This window comes from Lycorma delicatula, chromosome 3 (genome assembly GCF_047948215.1).
Source record: "Lycorma delicatula isolate Av1 chromosome 3, ASM4794821v1, whole genome shotgun sequence".
NCBI classification, from domain to species: Eukaryota; Metazoa; Arthropoda; class Insecta; order Hemiptera; family Fulgoridae; genus Lycorma; species Lycorma delicatula.
This window is the reverse complement of record NC_134457.1, coordinates 75,160,437-75,182,309: the sequence shown is the minus strand read 5'-3', so window position 1 is coordinate 75,182,309 and position 21,873 is coordinate 75,160,437. Positions and strand designations below refer to the sequence as shown.

General features: G+C 33.2%; 1 protein-coding gene across 1 annotated transcript in view; it reads left to right on the top strand.

Moving 5' to 3' along the window:
- Window positions 1-21,873, top strand: part of LOC142320916 (intraflagellar transport protein 74 homolog) — a 55,171-nt gene that overhangs the window by 16,099 nt on the left and 17,199 nt on the right. The window contains exons 2-5 of the mRNA XM_075358898.1: window positions 784-948; window positions 5,792-6,041; window positions 7,740-7,936; window positions 16,241-16,417. Coding sequence (XP_075215013.1) covers window positions 784-948; window positions 5,792-6,041; window positions 7,740-7,936; window positions 16,241-16,417 — 789 coding nt within the window. The remainder of the gene's footprint in view (window positions 1-783; window positions 949-5,791; window positions 6,042-7,739; window positions 7,937-16,240; window positions 16,418-21,873) is intronic.

The following is a 21,873-nucleotide window of genomic DNA, read 5'->3' as shown; positions in this document are numbered from 1 at the left end:
AAAATTATTGTTGTTTTACTCAACAAGCATATTAATTATCTTATTCTCTAACAAAAAAAAAAAAAAATAGGAATTTTCATGTTATTAAATTTTGTTTACCATATCATTCCCTCCTCATTAAAAACTGAGATATGTTAAAAAAAAAATACAAAAGTGTATTATTTATTTTTACCTTTTTTTGTAAATTACATGAAAAAAATAGTAAGATTTTACTTTAAAAGATTTATCAACATACTTGAATATATTTTCAGAATTCACAGCTGTTAATTCAGCCTTTTAATGATGTTACACACATGATTTCCTATGTTTGTGCCATTGTTATAACTACTAAAGAAGGCACACTGTGTAAGTTGAAAAATAGCTTAGAACCAACATTCTGGAATTTTATTCCACAATAAGAAAACATATTAATTAAATTTATATTAATTTTTCAAAAAGGATCATTTTTATGGATTTTTGATTTTCTGTATTTAGTATGGTTTATATTTTTAGTTAATAGTTTAATCCATAAAAATGAAATTGTTGAATAATAAATTCACATATAAGCAATAAGTTAAAATTGTTTTGGTTAGTTTTTAATTATTAGGAACTTAAAAGATTTTGCTATCAAGCAAATGGATAGTGGCTATGCTGTAAATCAACATTTAGTTAAAAGTTTAATCTTTCAGTAAATAAAAATTGAAATTAAGTTTAATATCATTGAAATAAAAATAACCTTAAAATAAATTTAACTTAGTAATTACCGTTTCTGTCTACTAAGTAAATAATTTTATTATTTTTTAGAGCCCTGTGGGTTTAGGTTCAGATCAACAACTTATGCGGAACACAATGCGGCCACCTTCTAGTACTGGATTCACTGGGACTGCCACACGACTTACTTCTGCGATGATGCAGCAGCACCATCATCTTTCTGGTTCTAGAACTGCATTAAATCTAATTGGAACACAGGTTTAAATATTATAATTCAACACTTATTGACAAATAACCATAATCAATCTAAGCAATGTAATAAAAAAATAGTTATTAGCTAATTTTACTAATTTACTTTCTACAAATTTTACTTTTAATATTTATTTTTAATTATATTTCCTTTTTGTCAAAAAAAAAGAAGTACCATTAATACATTTAAATTATAATATATTTAATGAGTTGTTAACTTGGGATGGTGTGTTTCACACATTTCAAGTGGAAATATATGCATGAAGAATCAGATATTAAATTGTTGTGGAATTAGCTGTTATTTCACAAGAAACTGTATAGATTTATTATTTGATATTAATGTTTCACTTACTTTCTAAAGTAAAATTTATATCAAAATCTAGTTGAGCAGGAATTTTTATTATTTTTTTATAAACATTGTCTCTTGTTTTACATAAATAAACCATAAAGTGTGTTAAGATAGCAGAACCATTAAATATAATTGAGGTCAGAAATATAATATGAGATCAGATTGGGAATCTGACCTCTATTAAAACAAATCACTTTTTACCTATAAGTGATATATGATCAGTTTTAAAGTTAAAAAAGAAACAGCATAGTTTAATGGGTAAACAGAGGTTTATTTATGAGTGGGCCATTAATTTTTCATTTTTTTTAAACTAACAATATTTTATCAAAATGAAACTTATTGGAAGAGTTAGACCCTTGAGCAATTATTTTTGTACATTTTCAATTTATAGAAAAAGAAATATACTTATCACTGAGATAAAATCATATGCATAAAATGCTTAAGAAACTACTTAAGAAACTACTTAAAAACAAATAAAATATTTAAAAAAACAATCAAAATGATCCCCCCATAGTTATACAAAAGAGTACTTTTTTATAAATGGTTTTAGCTTTTCTGTTATGATTTTAGACTCAATCTATTTAAGAAAGAAACTTGCACTGATAAACCAAACAATGTGTGTAATTGTGTTAAAAATTGCTAATTCTCACTCAAGATTTATAATTTTATTGAAATATTTATTTTTAGTACACCCACTAACTTTACTTCAATTTAACTGTCTTAATTTATTTAACAAATTTACGTGCAATAAATGTTAATTTCATCTTTAATTTGTGACAAATTCTCCATTAGTTTAATGTACAACTTTTAGAAATTGCTTTGATTCTTTACTAATTTCTATGATTTACAAAGTACACCTTACCATTTTGTATTTTAACTTAATGTAAACAAAGCATAAGTAATCATAATTATCCTACTCAAAATTCTAAACTTAAAATTAGTGTTCTAGGATGTTTTATGTATGTTATCATGACTACAAGTGATTTTATAAGTTGTAAGTTGTTTGATCGTTTTAACTTGTATGATTATGAAAATTTAAATAATTAACTTAGTTTTAGTTATTAATATAAAGGTTTATATGAATATAATAATTCTCCAAGCAGTTTTTTTGGTTTTTTGAAAGTTTATTTTTTTATTTTTTAGGTGAAATAAATTTGTATGAGTGATTGCATTAGAGTTGAAATAAATGTTTATAATCTGTATCAGTTATACATTTTGTGATTAGTTGGTTGCTGATAAGAACTAGCACAAAATTGTTATGAAATAAAAACTGATTATTAGCTGGCCAGTATAAAATTTATTGTTGTTACAATAATCTTTTCAAGTGGGCAACTGTTTAACTTCGGCATATTTGATTATATAAAATTAAGTGCTATAATTGTCTTAGTCTTTCATAATTTGTATTATATTTTATACACACAATATAGAAAATATAAAAATAATAACCCAACATATATCTTCCAGATTTGCTAAATGAGTTCACAGTAACAAATCATGCATATGTGGTTTGCTAACATGAAGATGTGTTAAAATTCCATCTACTTAAATTTTACTATGAAATTGACAGAAAAACTAAATTAGTCTGTCAATTTAAAATCTTTGGCACCAATTTAAAAGTAAAAATGAACCAATAAATTTTTTGAACCAATAAAGTTGTAAGAGCAATTATTTAATTGAAAGTTTGAGAATTCTGAATTGTAAATCGCTAGACAGAGTCAAGTCTGTTATTGTAAACTAGCCAAACCATTAACTTCATTAATCTATGATGTATATTCTCTTGTCAGCTGGCATCCATTTTATTTTTTGTTAATTTTGTTATGGTCTTTCTAAAAAAAATATTTAGTGCAGAGCAGGACCAATTTTTTAAAATATGAAAATATGTGTCAAATCTAAAATTCGGCCAATATAAACTGTATTTAGGTAAATATTTTATGGCAGTGTTTTGTAGTTAAAAAAGAAGGAACAATTTTTTGACTGGCCAACTAGACAAAAACCAGATTCATGTTTGTATCAAATTCTTTTCATTTCTTGTAAAAGACCTTGTTACAAAATAAAAAGTTGTATGGGTATAATAAATATCTTAAAATGCATTGAACTGTATAAAAGTAGTTGAACTTAGAAATGAACTGGTTATTAATTAGAACATCCGTGTAAGAGAATGTTTAAAAAGAAAATAACCAAAATTTTGATGGACATATTTGTATTTTTTTTTCCAAGACTCAAATTACAAAAACATATAAATCCCACTACATTTATAGTATTATTTACAATACATTTTGGTTTCCTTAATATGGGCCTAGGATGTTATCTGTTCGTACCCAGTGTTTAATGTACCTTTTAAATTTTGACACATCAGTTTTCCTAACTTATTCCTATTCGTATCCTCCATGGAGACTTGATTCCCATAAATTTTAATTACGACCTCACCATATATAATAAAAATTAACAACTCCTCTTGTCTTTCAACAAACATTTTATAATTTTCTACCAAAGACAAATCCAGACACAGTAGTATGCACGGATGGGTTGGTACCAGAATGATACCACTATATGTACTTTTGCTGTAAATGACAGAACCTATCAATGTGGGCTACCTGGCATTACAAGTGTACAATGCTGAACTGTACACCATCAATATGGCTTTGAATATCATTAATTCAAAACATCACACATCCTTATCTGTAGCGATTCATGTAGTGCACTCAAAGCCTTAGAAAATTTGTATTTTAGACATCCTATCATCATTGAAATTCTTAATACAATCACTGAGTTACAATCATCACAACACAATTGAATTTCTCCTGGATCCTTAGCCATGTGGGAATCCTGGGTAACAAACGTGCAGATTCCGTTGCTAAAAATGCATGTAACCAACCGTCTTTCACCATTCGAGTTACCACTACCGATTTTATTAATTCCATTAAACATACACTTTGAAGAAGGTGCCACAATGACTGGACTGCTACAGTGGATAATAAACTCCAACATATCAAAGATACTGAGTTACCATGGAACTCTTCATGCAGGAAAATTCACAGAGAGAAAGTGGTCCTGGGCCAATTGCGATTAGAACATATCAGAGTTAGTGACATATACCACCTGATGTTAGCAGAAAACGCACCACTGCACGTATAATGCGACTGCCGCTTGACTGTTCACAAATATTTGTGGACTGCACATGTTATGCAGCCTTACGTCACAAATTCAAATTACCAAGAGACTTTCATCGCATCCTAGGAAATAAGAATGTACTGGATCCAGGTATTGTACTTCTCAGAAAAATCAATATACTTCATAAGATTAAACCCATCATGAATTTTGGTATTATTTGGTTATTCATGTTACTTATATTATCCTAATTGTTAAATTTCTTTTACTATTTCAGTTTTACTTCCTATTATCTTAGTTTTCATCACAGTTTTAACCATATTTTACTAATATTTTAATATCCGAGAAGGAGACATTTGTTATTTTGACCCGGGTGATAACACAAAAGCGTTTTTCGCCCCCCCAAAAAAAACATTCACCTATGTTTGAATTCTCACTTTGTGTTAATTTTCACTTGAAATGGATGTAAATGTGATAGCAAAGAAAAATTGTATGTTCCAAATTACCCCAAAAGAAACAAAATAATGATATAAAATGTAATTAGTGGCCAAAACTTTTGAAATCAAAAAATTCCTGCAATATGACTTACTGTTGGCAGTACAATGTGTAACACAACCTTGCTGAAACCCATACATTAGTTTCACTCCATTTTCCTCTTACAGTGAAATAAATTTTATTTTGTCACAATAAACTTCACCATCTGCAGTTTTACATTAATAGTTATCAGTTTTCTATTTATAATTATTCATAAAAGGTGTGAGAATATTTAATCATTCCACATTAGGCTATTTTGATAGTCACATAACCATCCAAGCCTTATCACTAAAAAACAAATCTCAACCCCATTCTCAAAAGAGCCAAACTCGCATCTATAAATGTTTTTATTTACAATTTTAAATGTTTTTCATGAACCTGGTTTTTCAATTCAACAATACAGTAAGCATGCACTTTTCTCTGCAAGGATAATGTAATGTAGACCTGAGAAATTTCATTGAAATTCATCTTTCAGTTCTTGAAGAATTTATATTTAAAATCTCTATAATTAATTTTCTCTATAATTAATATATTCTTATTTTTTGCTATATTTTCATTTTAAGGGATGATCCTTTTGCAAAAACCTATTTGTTTTTATAGGTTTTCACTCTCATCCTTGTAAAAATTTTGTTTATATATAGAGTGGATTCATTTCAAATTACTACTGTTAGAATAAATCAAAATATAACTAAGTAAAATTTAATATACAAAATATTATTAATTTGTTAAATTTCCATAATGTTTAACTTTTGTAGTAATTCTAATTAAATTAATCTTCATTTACGTTAGTGGTAGTGGTTAGAATTATATTTTATGATGTTGAAACCCAGTTAAAAATTTACTTTTTTATTTGGTTTATAGGTCAATGTGAGAGACAGGTTAGTCTCCCAACAAGGACTGAGCAGCAGTGTACGTACTTCCACAGCGCGTGGTCTACATACGCGTCAGGTACAGGATAAAAGATATTTTGAATCTTTACTTCAGTTAAAATGTCGTGACTTAACTAATGAAATAACACGATTAAACCGACAGATAGAAACTGATACTCGAGAACAAGCCACATTTCTTGTGTATGATAAAAGAGTTAAGGAAATGGCTGCTGAACTTACAGGTATGATTATTTCGGGTACTTAAATTTTGTTGTTTACCTAAAATATAAATGTTCTTTTTTATTTTTATTTTTTCTTTTTACTGTACATTTTTCATTGAACCAAGTTGAGTTCACTAAGGGAATTAGGACTAAATTTTGTTGTTGCGATCAACATGTTTGGTGGTATGTTGTATTTATTTTGCCTTGAATTACGAGACATTTTCGAAATTGGCTTATAATAACTAGTACTAGGCACTGGGTTCACGCTTCCGCGAGCTCAGTTAGCTGGTTCAGAGGGATACGATGTAGGACATTCAAGATGTCTGGACAAGGCCTACAGCGAAGGCAATAAGGTGAGTTATTAAATCAGTGATGCAAATGTCTACCAAGGCATTTGCATTGGTGGGATCCCAATGAGGCCAGGCTTATTACTATGAGATGTAAAAAGTCAGAGGGCGATAGACAATTCCCATTAAAGCCCAACAGGGTTAGGAACGGGGTGGGTGGTGTGGCGACTGGAACATCACTAGGCGGGTGTCTTCCCCTATGGGGTTAGGATGTACATTTTTCAGCCGTGAGGTGTAGCGTTGTTTTGATGAGGGATGGTGACTGCACTGCCAAGGGTATGGATTCCCATGCAGCTGTGGGGTGTAGCGAGACATCTCGATGATGGTAGTAAGTGAAAGTAAATAATGTCATGCGGGACTCTGCGATGGAACTGAGTGGGAGTAGGAGGTCTGTCTGCCTCTGCCTGGTAGACCAGACCAGAGTCCATAAATGAAGCCAAGTCAGGGGTATGAACTGAAGTTAAGTTCATTAAGGGAACCAGGAATAAATTTTGTTGTTGCAAACAACATTTTGGTGGTATGTTATTTATTCAATTGCCTCGAATATTATAAGACATTTACACATGAACTGGCTCTATAAAGTGTAGAACTAGGCGCGGAATTCATCTTCCTCGAACTTGGTTAGCTAGTTCAGAGGGCAACAAAGTAGGACAGTCTAGATTGTCCAAAAGAAGACTACAGAAAAACCAAAGGCAAAGGCTGAGTCTTCAACTCACTGATGCAAATGTCTACAGAGGCATTAACAGCAGTGTCTTCCCCTATGGGGGTTGGGAGGTACATTTTTCACTGTAGTTAGAGCCTCTTGGATGGTTGGTTATAGTTCATTCTTTCTACTTGTCAGAAAATGTTGTACTGCAATTTGTGTTCTCTGTCTACTTAATTTTCTTTCTCTCCTTAATAATCCTCATGGATACTCTTCATGAAAATTAACCTCCTTAACTGGTTAGTGAGTGTGAGGGACTATCATAATGCTAGGTTTCCTTACAGATTATATTTTAAAAGAACAGTGCATTTTATAAGTGGTGTTAGAGAATCGCTAGATAATTTTTAATTAAATTCAAAAGAGAGAAACAAAATTAGAATGGTATTGACAGTTGAACAGATGAATAATTGTTTGATTTTTCTGAAACCCAATAACAATATTTTAATCTGTTAACAGTGTTGATTTGTAATAAGCTGCAATAGAACAGTATTGATTGGCCAAGATGATTATGCTGTTACAAAAAATTAGTTTGGTGCATCCATATATTCCATTATATAGCATTATTTCATGGCAATATTTATAATTATGACACTTGTTATTTTTTTTTATATATAATATAGTTGAAGTTTATTGAATTTTGTTGGTTATTAATCTTCATTAATTTTTCAGAACTCCAGGGAAAATTATCTGACTACAATCTTGTAGTTGACAAGTTAAATACAGGAACAGAATGGGGAGAAATAATGGCAGAAGCTCGTGACTTAGCAGCTATAAATAAAGCAGAATCATCAGCTTTGGAATCACTATTTGCAGAAAGAACCAGACGACAAGCTCAAATAGCTCAGTTGGAAAAAGAAATTCAGAAAGTAATTAATTTTTTACCATGATTTTTTTTTTCATTTTCCAAAAACCAACATTGAATAAAAATATTTATTATGCGATTTTTTATTTATAACTGGATTTTTTATTTTTGGTATTTTTGTTCTGATTGCAAACTTACTGTTAATATTTTGATGCAATTTTGGAACTATGTTAAAACAAAGTAATAAACATAAGACCAAATGAAATGACATATCTCACTTGTTCATTCAATCAATGTTATCTATCATCCGTTACCCAGTGTGTTTTCAGTAATGCATGTTTATACCAATGCAAAAGAAAAATTCTTCAATTCTAGGAGTTTAATTCTATTGACTATTATTTGTTTGGTTGTAACCTGGTATCACCAACTTTCAAGGAAGATTTTTTTTTAACATTCCTAGATTTTTGGTAATGTAAATTTTTGATTTATGTAATTTTGACATGGAACTGGTGAAATGGTATAACTATTATTGGAGGAAAACCATGATCTTTCTAATTGCAATTAAAAATAATAAATTAATAATAATAATAATAATTAAATAATTAATTTTTATGTCCTTTTTATTTATAGCGTTAGAAGTTAGGAACGACCCCCTTACCTTGAAAATCAGAGAAATGTTTAAAATTTTATAACAAGTCAGGGAAATTAGTAGAAATTTAACCCTTAACTGCTATCATGAATTTTATTACATTAATGCTATCGTTGGGTCATGGCTGACCTGAAAATTGAAATTCTCACAATTTCTCACACAATTAAATTTTTTTTTGGACTGACTATATTTATAGAAAAACATAAAAAAGTGACATTTTTTTACTATTTTTTGTGGTTTTATATAAAATTTAATGAGATCATCTGATTGTAGCCTGGAAAACATCATAATACTTAATATACATTATTTCAAATATTTGTCATTTAAGAAATAGAATATTCAACATAATGTTTAGAATGTATATAAATGATTTACTCATTTGATCCAAATATATTATATAATAAAAATAAGTTTTTTATGAATTTAAAAAAAAATAAAATAAATGAAGTAATTAAAAATTGAAATAATCAAAAAATCTTTTTACGTATCGTAAAATTTGAAAATGTCTGATTCTTGTATAAGATGTATTTGTAACAATAACTTATGATATTTTCGAAATTAAATGGAAACAAATATGTATGGAAAAATTTTAAATGAAAAAACAATCATTATCAAAGAAAAATTGCAAGATTTTATTCAAGATCTTCATTTTCGCAAGAACTGCATATTATATTTGTATTATGTCTTTTGAATACATCATCTCCACACTCGCTACAGACATTGATATGTTTGTTGTCATTGGTCGATGGGCACATATGACATCGATTGCATTTTTTCTTTTGCGTTTCAGCTTCTATTTTTCGTTTTTTAACATATTTTTAATAATAAATGTCAGCGACATTTGGAAGTCTGGATCCTTAAAGTCGACGACTCATATGAGTTACGGCAAGTAATTTTCCTAACTGTATTCCAAAATCGGTTCTTGTAACTGAAGACTTGTTTCTTTTTCTGTAAACAGAACATGACTGTTAACCGATGGTAATATCCATCATAGCGTAAAATATTGCAAGAGGCCACCTATGTGTTTCTCTCTGGACCGAATAATTTACGCATTTTTGATCTAGGTTATCTACACCATTTAGTTTGATTATAGTCTTCAATAATGAACACATGTCAGAAGAATAGAAAACAGTTTTCCGTTGTCACCTATTATATATCGGTTACTACCTTCGTATCGTTCAACCAAAGAAAGAAAGTTCAATGTAGGAATGTTGAATTTTTTAGATTCGGTTCATTTGATTTCCACAATTAATAATTTGCATTCAACATATAATGCATCTTTACATCACACAAACATTTTTCACTCCATATTTTCGGTGCTTATTTTTCATGTACATTCGAAAGGCGCATTTTCCCAAAAAACCGACAGGCATCTCATCTATGGTTAAATACTCGAAGGGTGAATAATTGGACTGGCAATTTGAGATGAACATTTAAAATAATTTGTAAATATGAGCAGTTTTGTCACCATCTCGTATACTGAAGTATAATTTAGTGCTGCTTTCAAAACGTACAGAAACTAACAGAAATAAAAACCGCCGAAGGGTCATGGTTGGTTGCCCTGAGTATATCATGTCTGTCCAGTCACTTTTCCACAGATTCCTCACATCTTTACCAGATTTAAAGATACCACATAAATGCAATAGTCCCATAAAGCTTTTAATTCAATAGTATCAATGTGATGAACAAAAGATGTGGAGCAGTAGTTTAGAGATAATTCAGTGATTTTGCCATTTTTATGTTCTAATATAACATACGAGGCATATTCATAAAGTAAGAATCGTTGGTCATTGAAATAAATTAACTCATGAGAAAAGATTTTTACTTAGTTTTATTTTATTACATATTTACTTCACTTTTTCACATAATTGCCATTCAGTTATAAGAACACTTGTTCGTCGCCTGGGAATTGAACCAGTTGACAACGCCAATAGAGTTCCTCATCGTTTTCAAACCATTGTCACTTTTTCATATGCAAGAAGTAGTCGTTGCTAGGTGCAAGGTCGGGACTATATGGAGGGTAGTCAAAAATTTTCAAACGAAAATCTTAAATCTTCTTCTTGGTTAAGGCAGCGGTGTGAGGACGTGCGTTGTAGTGAAGCAGGATTACGCCGGACAACAGTTTACGGCGTCGTCGATTTTGGATCGCACGTCTCAATTTGGTAAGAGTTTCGCAGTACATGTCAGCTGTAATTGTTATTGATCCACGTTCCATGAAATAAACCAAAATGACGACCTTTTCGTCCCAATAAAAAGTAGCCAATATTTTTCGACTCGAGTACGGAGATCGGCAAACGTTTATTCGGTTTTTCGGTTTAGGGAAACCTGAATGGCGCCACTGCATTGACTTGTTTCGATTCTGCGTTGGTGTAGGATATCCACGTCTCGTCGCCCGTAACAATGTAGGAAAACAAATCATCTCCATCTTGTCGATAGCGGTCCTAAAACGCTCGTCCAATGCACATTTTTTGCCCTTTTGTATTGGTTGGTGAGCATTTTCGCTACCCACCTTGAACAGAATTTGTGATTGTTTTGTTTGGCATTTCTCCCGCCACCACTCCATTCGGTCGCCCTAAAGCATAAGACCGAATGTCTGTGCCACAAACGGCTACTGAGACCACGAAACAGTTTAGCGACCAGTGTCCTAGAGCTACCCTAAAAGCGTGAGCGGAATAAGCGTGGGTAGCATACACCACTCGCTTGCGTGTCCCATCGCCCACTTGTCATATATCACTAAAATGGGTAGGCGCACCCCGTAAACTACTAAAACATATGTGACTATCAATAATTAGTTTATCTTGTCAAATACAGCAATTCGCTGCCACGCCTAGGCCGCTGAATGCCAGCAAGTACCTGTCCACTATTAAAAGCGCTTGGAGCCTTAATCTGACTGGTAGCCAGCCATATCTCTCGGTTAGCTTCCTAGAGCAGCGTGGTAGGAGTCTTTTCCTACCGCGCCTACCTAATTTCCTACCTAATTTTGAATGTCCATCCAGCCCTCCGCAGTCGACAAGGCCGCTTGCGCTCGATCTTCCAGCTTCGGCCGTGAATTACCGCGAACTAAAAGGAGACAGTCATTGGCGAAAGCCTGGGACGTGACCCTTTCTGGGAATGTCAATCCCAGAAACTCGTCAAATACCAGGTTTCACAGCAAGGGACCGAGAACGGAGGCCTGCGGGCTTCCCCTGGTGACGGATCTTTCTACAACTAGGTGCGCATTCTTAAACAGAGCCGTGCGGTCCGACAAGTAGTCACATACTATGGGCTACAGGAACATTTCGGCGTTCCAACTCATAGAACAGAACTCCAACACAAGGAAGGAAATGCTGCCTCTATGTCAATAAAAATTGCAGTCGGCGCTTTCCACCTCGGCAAGAGCATTTATTATGCAATCCTCGTTGCTAACCTCTTTCATGAAGCCAAACCAGCCTCGATTTAGAAATCAGTTCATATCGATAAATGAGTTCATACTCCCAGAGCCGTTCCACAATCAGCCTTTCAAGCAATTTTCCGATTACCGGCAAGAGGCTGATGGGTCGACAACTGCTGACCTCACTCGAATCCTTTCCTGATTTAAGAGCACCCTCACCAAATCCACCCTCCATCAAGTCGGAAAGCAATCCCAGTTTAGGCACCACTATACTAGTCTGCCAAGCGGCTCTGTTATGGAAGGCAGCAGATGATAGAAAATATCAGAGTCAAATTGATCAATCCCCGGTGCCTTTCTCAGTGCCATTCGAGAAACCACTCACTCGGTCTATATCTACGGGTTCCACAGTCCGTATGCCAGGGAATGGTGTCTCACCCGCTGTAACGCCGACTTCTGCTTCACCCTCCGGAGCATCTGGAAACAGAGTATCCAGGAAAACCTGGTAAGTCGCCACAGATGTTAGTGTGGTCACGACCACCAAACCCGCATCGAACAGTGGACAGCACGTGCAATGGCTTTGGCCCGGTAACATGACTTCGCGAGCTGCCAGGTATTGCGCTGCAACTCACGCATGGAGTCTTGCCAAAACTCATTACGGGCGCGCTCGTAGATCCGCAGACCCTCAACGCGTACGTCATCAACGATAATCCCCGTTAGGGGGCGACACTGGTATCTTCTCTTAGCGGACCTAGCTCTTGCGCGCAGCACGCTAAGATCAGAGGACCACCACTTTTACCTGGTTTCCGCCTGCGTTTAACAGACGGTTCCCCGGAAGCAGCGGTCATGACGTCTCCAGTTACTCTCCGATCAGCGGACTGGCCACTACCTAAGGGTCTGTCCATTGGCCGAGGCCGCCGTCGGACCCTACCGCAGCCAGTCTTGATGATGGCCCGGCCGAATTGTTCAGTCATCAATTCCACCTCCTCCCTGTGCTTCGTGCGCCATTCCAACCCTTGTAAGGCAGCCGCGTACTCGCGCCGCACCCTGTACTGATTCAGGCCCCTTAGATAACAGCGACCAGAATCTGGAGCTCTTGGACCGCCACCGTAAGCGATCTCATAGATTATAAGTCTATGATCATTCACACTGGCCTCGGGCCAGGCAGTCCAACTACTTGTACACCCAAGCAGTACACTACAGAGCTTGTACACCTACACAATGTGTGATATCCGAGCTTTTCTGTGACAATCGTGTAGGTAGAGCCTGAGCACTAATCGTCAATCGCTGATCACATTGCACTTTTCAGTTAATTTGTTCAACGAGTTTGTTGGTCTGAGTACTGGGTCTGCCACCCTGCTCTTCGTTATGCACATTTGTGCAGCCATGTTTAAAGTCTCTACACCATTGTATAACTTTTCCCTCACTTATTACTGTAGGTCCCGACCTACATTACAGTAGCCACAACTACCGATTAATTTAAGCCGCTGAAGATCCTTTTGCACACAAATATTCCAATCACAGCGCGCACGTCACAACGATTGTCGCGGGAAGAAACGATTGTTGCGAACATTGCGATCTGCACTCACCAGCAGGCAAACGACTTCATAATCAAAACAACAACTGCAGTGGGTTCGTAAATAGCCTATTGATGCCTCCTGCATGCGTGAAACTGTGTTCAGACCCGCTAATATTTAAATATAAGCCGACGGCCCTTACTTTACGAATATGTCTTTTATTTCATCAGTAAACGGTAACCCACAATAATGAATTGGATTAATGAATAGATTCAAGTCTTTATTAGCTCCTTTTATTTGAGTTACCTTAAAAGAATGGTTCAGTATTCCATTTACGATTTTTTCTATAAATAAATTTTTGTCTAATTTCCTCTTCAACTGATTCATCAGTCAGATACACTTATTGCGTTTTCGTTTTTAATTTCAAGTACATCATCAGGACCTTCTATGTCACATTCACTATCGTGTTCACTAAATATAGATTCAGAGTCGCTCAAATCATCATCTCATTTTCATTCAAACTTTTACTACTTTCACAAGAAGTACTTGTACTTTGTAAACTCATAATTTGTTAACCCAAAAAAATCAATGACAATGATTTTATTATTAAAAAAAAACAAAAAACACTTGATAAACAAAGTAACGTTACTACTGTCGGGTCGATTGTACCCAGAACACTAGTAAAAGTTAAAACAGTAAACTTTCAATGCACTTGGCACTATAACTGACCTTGAAACTCTCTGAATAGAGTGGGAAATGAAAATCAGGGAGGTAGCAACAGTCATTGCAACATAACAAAACAAAGATATATCTCTGAGGTCAAAATAGACCCAACAATAGCATTTAAGGGTTAAAAAACATAAAATATTAATTTACCTCATTCATTTTTATGAGCAGTTCTTACTATTGTATCAGGACCAAAATTTGATTTTTTCTTTGTAAATTGATATACAAGAATGCCTAATATACAAAAATTACTGCTCAAATTACTATTTTATAGTAGTAAATTAAGTCACTCGCAAACTTCATTATACAGTTTTTCTAGTAGTAGTTTTTCTAGTAATCTGCCATAACAATGGCAGAAGTACCTTTTGCCAAATGTATAATATATGTGTGTAATCTTCATAATATAAATATAATTTTGAAAATTAAAAATTATTTAAGCGGGGATTGTGTATAAAAGTACTTTTAAAAATATGTTGCTTTCAAAAATTAAAAATGACCTCAGAATTTTCCTTTATTTACTGCATAAATAATTCATTGATTAAAATATATTTGTATTACCTACTCTACCTGTATAACATTTTTTTTTAATTGGTTGATATTATTCATTTTAGAATCTCATGTATGAAAAATAATTAACTTATTTTTGGATTAATCTACTGCCACTTAAAGCTGATTGTGCCCTATGGACACATCATGAAAATCATGTAATGTATTCTTGTGTTTTTGATTTTTCAGCCTTCTTCTACATCATTAGTAAAAAACACAACCTGGCGAAATAAGAGCTTAGAATGGTAGAGAAGGTGCACCAAAGATTTTTGTTTTGAAACAAGTCAAGTTACAAGAAATAAAATTGCACCGCTCATTGTTGGAGTAGTAACTCTAGTTAGATTTTTAATAAAATTTATATATTGAGTACTCTGGAAGAAAATTCAGTAATCTCAAACGATTCCTGAACATTCCACATTCAGTTATGAAGCTTTCTTAATTTTGCTTGTGTCTTCATAAAAAAGATCTATAAACATGTTTGCTAGTTAATTCAATAAAATAACTTGATAGCATAAAATAAGTTGCATAAAATAAAATAAGTTTGAGAAGCAGCATTCTCAATAAAAAGTCTTAGCACACGTTTTTAATAAAAAATCAGATGTCTCCCCTCAACCTCCAATTAGATTATGAAATTAAAGGATTATAACTTGTTCCTTCTCATTCTCTTAAGTCAAAGTGGCTTCATCTAAGATTTACCAAATATTCACTGCACTCATGAACAGTAAAAGAATAACTTAGAGGACTAAATGTAATGTTTATTTCAATGGACTTGGTAGGGCTCATATACAAAAATATTTTATTTTTATTTTTTATAATTACATTATGTGAGTTTTTACCCCATCTTAATCTTAATGATTTCTTTTGTTTTCTGAAGGTTCCTGTAGAACCTGTATGTATTTGTATCTGAACCTTGTACCTTTAGTTATGTAGGTAAAGTTATACCTACTTTTTTCATCTTTTCAAAAAGAGGACCTAATAATTTTTTTTTAAATTTATCTGTAATTTTTATCATCTTTAGTTGTTAACCTCCCTGGGGTGGTTAGTCACCCACAACAAAAAAAAAATTGTCTAAATCAGTTTTATATTTAACTGTGAAAATTACACTTCTTCCTTTTCCTGATGTACCAAGCTTGATTTTTTTTTTAGCCTAAAAATAATTTTTGTATGTGCAACTGATATCTTCATCAGGCCGTGTACAGCCAATACTGTTTAACTTATACTTTTTGTTTTTGCTTCTATTGTAGTTGTTAACCACTAAAAAAACACTAATCAAACTTCATCTGCAATGAAACTACTACACCCATATTTCTTAATTTCAAACATAAGATGAAACATTCAAGAATTACTGCATAAATGGATAACTGAAGAGACAAATTGGTAGGAACTTCAGTTTTGATTACAAATTGAAAAACTGTTTGATAGAAGTAAGATTGTAGATTTTATTACATAATATTTTTTCTTTTATGTACTCATTTTAAATAATCAACCCAAATGATAACAATAATAATTTAAAGAAAACCCTTCAATGCAATACATTAATCTTATTGTAATTATATTTTCAAGGAACGACAAACAGCTGATAATTTGGTAAATGAAATGAGCAATTCATTACGAGAAACCTATTTAAGACTTCAGCAAGAAAATAGTAGCCTACAAAAAGAAATGGATCAACTGCAAAGAGAACTAGATGTTTTAAATGCTACAAAGAGTAGTTTAGAAGACCAACTGTGTGTTTCTCCAGTAAGTTTTTTATTATTGTAAAAGGAATTAATATGTTTACTATATTATATGTAGATGAATTCTATATATAATTCTATATTATATTTAGATATTATAAGGATTTTAAAATTTACTCCTGTAGCTGTGCATATGTTATTAAAACCCAGTGAAAGTGGAGGTACAGCCACATGATAGGAAATAAGAGATAATATTGTTCCATTATGTGGCAGAAATGTTAACTATGCTATCAGAAAATAATATTTTTTGTTCTGGACTTAACCATTGATCAGTTTATTTACTATAATTTCAAGTTTAAATATTTTTTAAGTGTAAACTTAAAAAAGGAACTTATCAAAGTTCCTTTTTTGAGAGAATTGACAGCGATTTCTTCTTCCAATACACTTGATTTATGCTGAATAATTTCCTTTATAAAACAATAAAAGCATCTTTTTTAAAATTAAAAGGTAAATTAGATAGATATATATATATTTTTTAAATTAAGTTAAAGTATTCAGCCATTTTATTTGCCAGAAATGTTAAAACATTCTTTATTGTATTAACTCAACTATCTTTAGACAGAACATGTATCTAATAAAACATAGTTGTGTTTTCTGTAAAATTTTTGCTTAACAGAATTCAGTACATACTTTTTCCCCTGTATAACCTATCTGAATTACTTTTCATAGCAAATGGTAATTAGGACTAGCATTGGCTATTTTTTACATGTTCAGGAAGTATTTTCTTTCTCAGCAGCTTTTCTTATAGTTTCTTTATTTTCTGTTTCCTAAAGTTTTATTTTTGATTTTAGATTTTAAAAAAACAAACACTAATATTATATATTAGTGTATATATATATATATATATATTGTAACAAGACTGGTATAGCAAGCCTGAATAATTGATTCCTACCAATTATTATGAAAGTAGTAGAAATATAATAATGGAAGAAATCCAGAAAGGAACACTAAAAGAAACCCCTTTTAACTACTAGGTACAGGTCCGTTTAACAATCATCTTTTGTTGTACTGCCCTGACACACAATGAACACCTGTTCTACCATAAGAAAAACTACCAGATCTGGATATGGAATTCATGGAAACAAAAGCACAGTTCTCACGCTTCGACGGGTCCAATCCGGCAGGTAAAGAGGCTAGAGTATAAATGTCCCTGGGAAAACCAGCTACAAGAGAGTACAGGCGAATCAGCCTAGCAAGAAGTTACGATGTCAGTTCCGCAAGGGCAGTTCTGCGAGAGGCTGTGAGACAAGATGTTATGACGTCAGTTCAACGAAGAGAGTCTGCAAGAGTATGGGGAGGGCAGATGGAATGAATTTCTAGTGTGAATTAAATTCGATACGATTAAAGTAAGACCACTGGGAATTTCAGTAAACAAGAAATATTATCAGTGAGTTACAGTAAAAATTATAAGTGAAAGAAATGTAATAAATTTCATTCATAAACTGTTAGGGTAATTTTATTTATGCTCAGCAAAGGTATTTAACCAACCAGGTTGGTCTAGTGGTGAAAGTGTCTTCCAAAATCAGCTGATTTGGAAGTTGAGAGTTCCAACATTCAAGTTCTAGTAAAGGCAGTTACTTTTATACAGATTTGAATACTAGATAATGGATACCGGTGTTCTATGGTGGTTGGGTTTCAATTAACCATACATCTCAGGAATGATCAAACTGAGACTGTACAAGACTACACTTCATTTACACTCATACATATCATCCTCATTCATTCTCTGAAGTAATACCTGAATGGTAATTCCTGGAGGCTGAACAGGAAAAAGAAAGAAAAGCAAAGGTATTTGCAAGTTAACACTTTATATGATTGTTTATTAATACACGGGTCTTAATTCTAGTTTTCTATTTATTTACCTAGAATAAATAAACTAATAAATGAACTCTGTCTTTTGTGTAATTTCTATTTATTATTGACATTTATGATGTGTAATATATTTATGATGATATTTATTTTGTTATTTATGATGTGACATTTATTTGATTTGTAATATTATGATTGTTATTCTTTGTTGATTACATTATGTATTATGCTCTGTTTTTATGTCATGTTTACTATTGATTATGTTAGTATTACTTGTTTGATTGTTATTAACATGTAATTCTATTATCGTTTACTACTATTATTAGTACTATTACCCTGATTATTATTGTTGTTGTAATTACAATGATTAATATTTGTGTATTTACTATTGTTCATTTTTTTATTACTGTCACTTATTATTATTATTTTTATAGATTTGTCTGGTTGTAATTATGAACATTTTAAACAAATAAACTGAAATTATATAAACATTCTAAATTGTCAATCTCTCAATATACTGAATGAGCCGCGAACATGCGACAATATATATATATATATATATAAATATTTCAGTAAAAACTTGTCAACAAATTAATAATTCTTGTTATTCATATCAGTTAGCTAGAAAAATTAATTGCAACTTGAAAATGAAATTTATTAATAGGAGGTCCGATGTTAAAGTGTGAAATGTGCTGCGTCGCACATTTTCATGGATACATACAGTTTCTTTACAAGTAAGGTTTAACTAATTTAAAATATTAATATTAAAAGACGGCGGATTGAATTTTATATTTAAAATTTGGATTGAATTTTAATATTAAGAAGTATTTGGAGGAGTTTGATAGAGGTCGGTACTTGGACCATTCCTGTGGAACATAGCATTTGATAGTGTGCTGGTCGCACACCATCCTGGTCACTGGCAGGACTGAGTAGGACATGGAGGAAGATGCAGTAGCAACCGTTGACAAAATACCGGGGTAGCTGGCAGTGAGAGGACTGACTCTGGCACCAAACAAGTCATCGGTGATAGCCCTCACTGATAGAAGCTGTATTAGAGAGATAAGAGTCCGTATCGGAGATACAATAATAATACCCATGTCTAGATGTGTCAAATACCAAGACATATGGTTAGAGACAAGTAGATTGTATAATGAGCACGTGAACAAAGTTACGGAAGGTGCTGTAATTGCTATCAGTAAACTGGGAAGGCTGATGAATAACCACCAAGGCCCGCGCTTGTCAAGAAAGAGGTTAATTCTATCTGTTACATCATCAGTTACTTTCTATGCGGTTCCAGCGTGGATAGAGGCTTTTGAGAAGAAGAGGAACATTGACCGGGTCTCAACGCTGCAGAGGAGAGCTGCAATTCGTATTGCTTCATGTTATAAGACGATATCCAAAAACGCCGTTGAGGTTATAGCAGATATACCCCCCCCGTAAACTTGTGGGCCCAGATGTTCCGGAGAGTTTATGATGGAATGTCAAGGATCAAGGCAAGGAGACAGATGATTGATGAATGGCAAGCAATGTGGAGACATCTAGAACTGGTAGCTGGACAGAAGGATCATGCAAGTTGATATGTAGATTAACAGGGGTTACAGGAGGTAGGTTTCTATCTTTCGCATTTACTATTCGCATTTACTAACAGGGCATGGTGTGTTTGGGACCTAACTCCCAGTTTGGCAGGCATGCAATTCCAGAGTGCCGATATTGTAACAAGCTGGATTTGGCTGAGCACATAAATTGGTGTAGCAGATGGGTGTTTCATTGGTGTTGCAGATGGGATCAGCTGAGGCAAGTAAGGGATTGAGTGATCTGATACCTGAGAATATGATCAGCCCTGATCATTAGAGGGCAGCTCGCCGAGGTGACCATCATTGATGACTGATTGGAGACCCCTTGTGTTGGGAGGAAAAATAAGACTGAGACCTGGCTGGAGCCCACCTTCATGGTGGCATGGCATAGCTGGATCCTGCGGAGTCTTGGGACTCGGGAGGTTAGAGGCCAAGGCACCCACTGAGGATGCGCAGTGCATAACTACTGGTCCAGCCTCAGTGGTAAAAAAAAATATATTTATTATTGGGTTAATAACTCATGAATAATAACCCAGTAGTTATTAATTTAGCCAGCCTCCATGACACAAGTGATAGTGTCTCGGCCTTTCATCCGGAGGTCTTGGGTTTGAATCCTGCCAGTCAGACATTGCATTATCACACACTCTCCATCCATATACTTATATATTCATCTCCTCCTCTGAAGCAATACTAACAGTGGTTCCAGAGGTTAAACAAAAAAAGTAATTATTTACTTGTATATTAGTGGTAATCTTGTTAATATGCTGTGAAAGTTTTACTAGAATCTGAGATCGATCAAAAATAATGTAATGTCCAAAAATACATTACACCAGCAATAATACACGGTAATAATTACATTGGTTATATAAACAATTAGGAATACTTTTTTTTGTCTTAAGTCATTTGATTGGTTTGATTGATGCAGCTCTCCAAGATTTCCTATCTAGTGCCAGTTGTTTAATTTCTGTATACTCCCTACACTCCTAACAATTTGTTTTACATATTCCAAACATTGCCTGCCTGCGCAATTTTTCCCATCACCTGTCCCTCCAATATCAAAGCAACAAAAACCAATATCAAAGTCTGTGTATTCTTCTAATTATATTTTACCAAACGCTTCTCTCTTCATCAATTTGTCGCAATACTTCTTCATTTGTCACTTTATCCACCCATCTCATTTTTAAAATTCTCCTATAGCACCACATTTCAAAAGTTTCTAATCTTTTCTTCTCAGGTACTCTGATCGTCCAAGTTTCACTTTCATATAAAGCTACGCTCCAACCATATTTAAATTAACTTTTGATGCAAGTAAATTATATTTGACTTAAAAGCTTATTTCACCTGTGCTATTTGGCATTTTATATTGCTCCTGCTTTGTCCATCTTTAGTAATTCTACTTACCAAATAAAAAAATTCTTCTAACTCCATAATCTTTTCTCTTCCTATTTTTATATTCAGCGGTTCATCTACATTATTTCTACTACATTTCATTACTTTCGTTTTGTTCTTGTTTATTTTCATGCAATAGTTCTTGCATAGGACTTGATCCATGCCATTCATTGTTTCTTCTAAATCTTCTTTACTATCAGCTAGAATTACTATATCAGCAAATCGTAGCATCTTATCTTTTCACCTTGCACTGTTACTTCGGATCTAGATTGTTCTTAACACCATTAACTGCTAGTTCTATAAAGATTAAAAAAGTAACTGGGATAGGAAACATCCTGAAAAAGGGAGATCGACATCCTTATCAATTTCCCTTTTTTATTACTGCTTTGTTCTTATGTTCTTCGATTATTACTAAACGTTTGGTTCCTGTAAATGTCAGCAATTGTTAACATTTTATTCCAGTCTACGTTAGCAGTCTACGTTAGGCCTTTTCTAAGTTTTAAATGCCATGTATGGTGGTTTGTTTTTCTTTAATCTTCCTTCTACTATTTATTAATCTGAGCACTAAAATTGCTTCCCTTGTCCCTATACTTTTCCTGTAACCAAATTGGTCTTCTTCCACTCTCCTCTCAATTTTGATGCATAGTTAAGCTAATTGTGTACTGTATTCTTCACATTTATCTCTCCT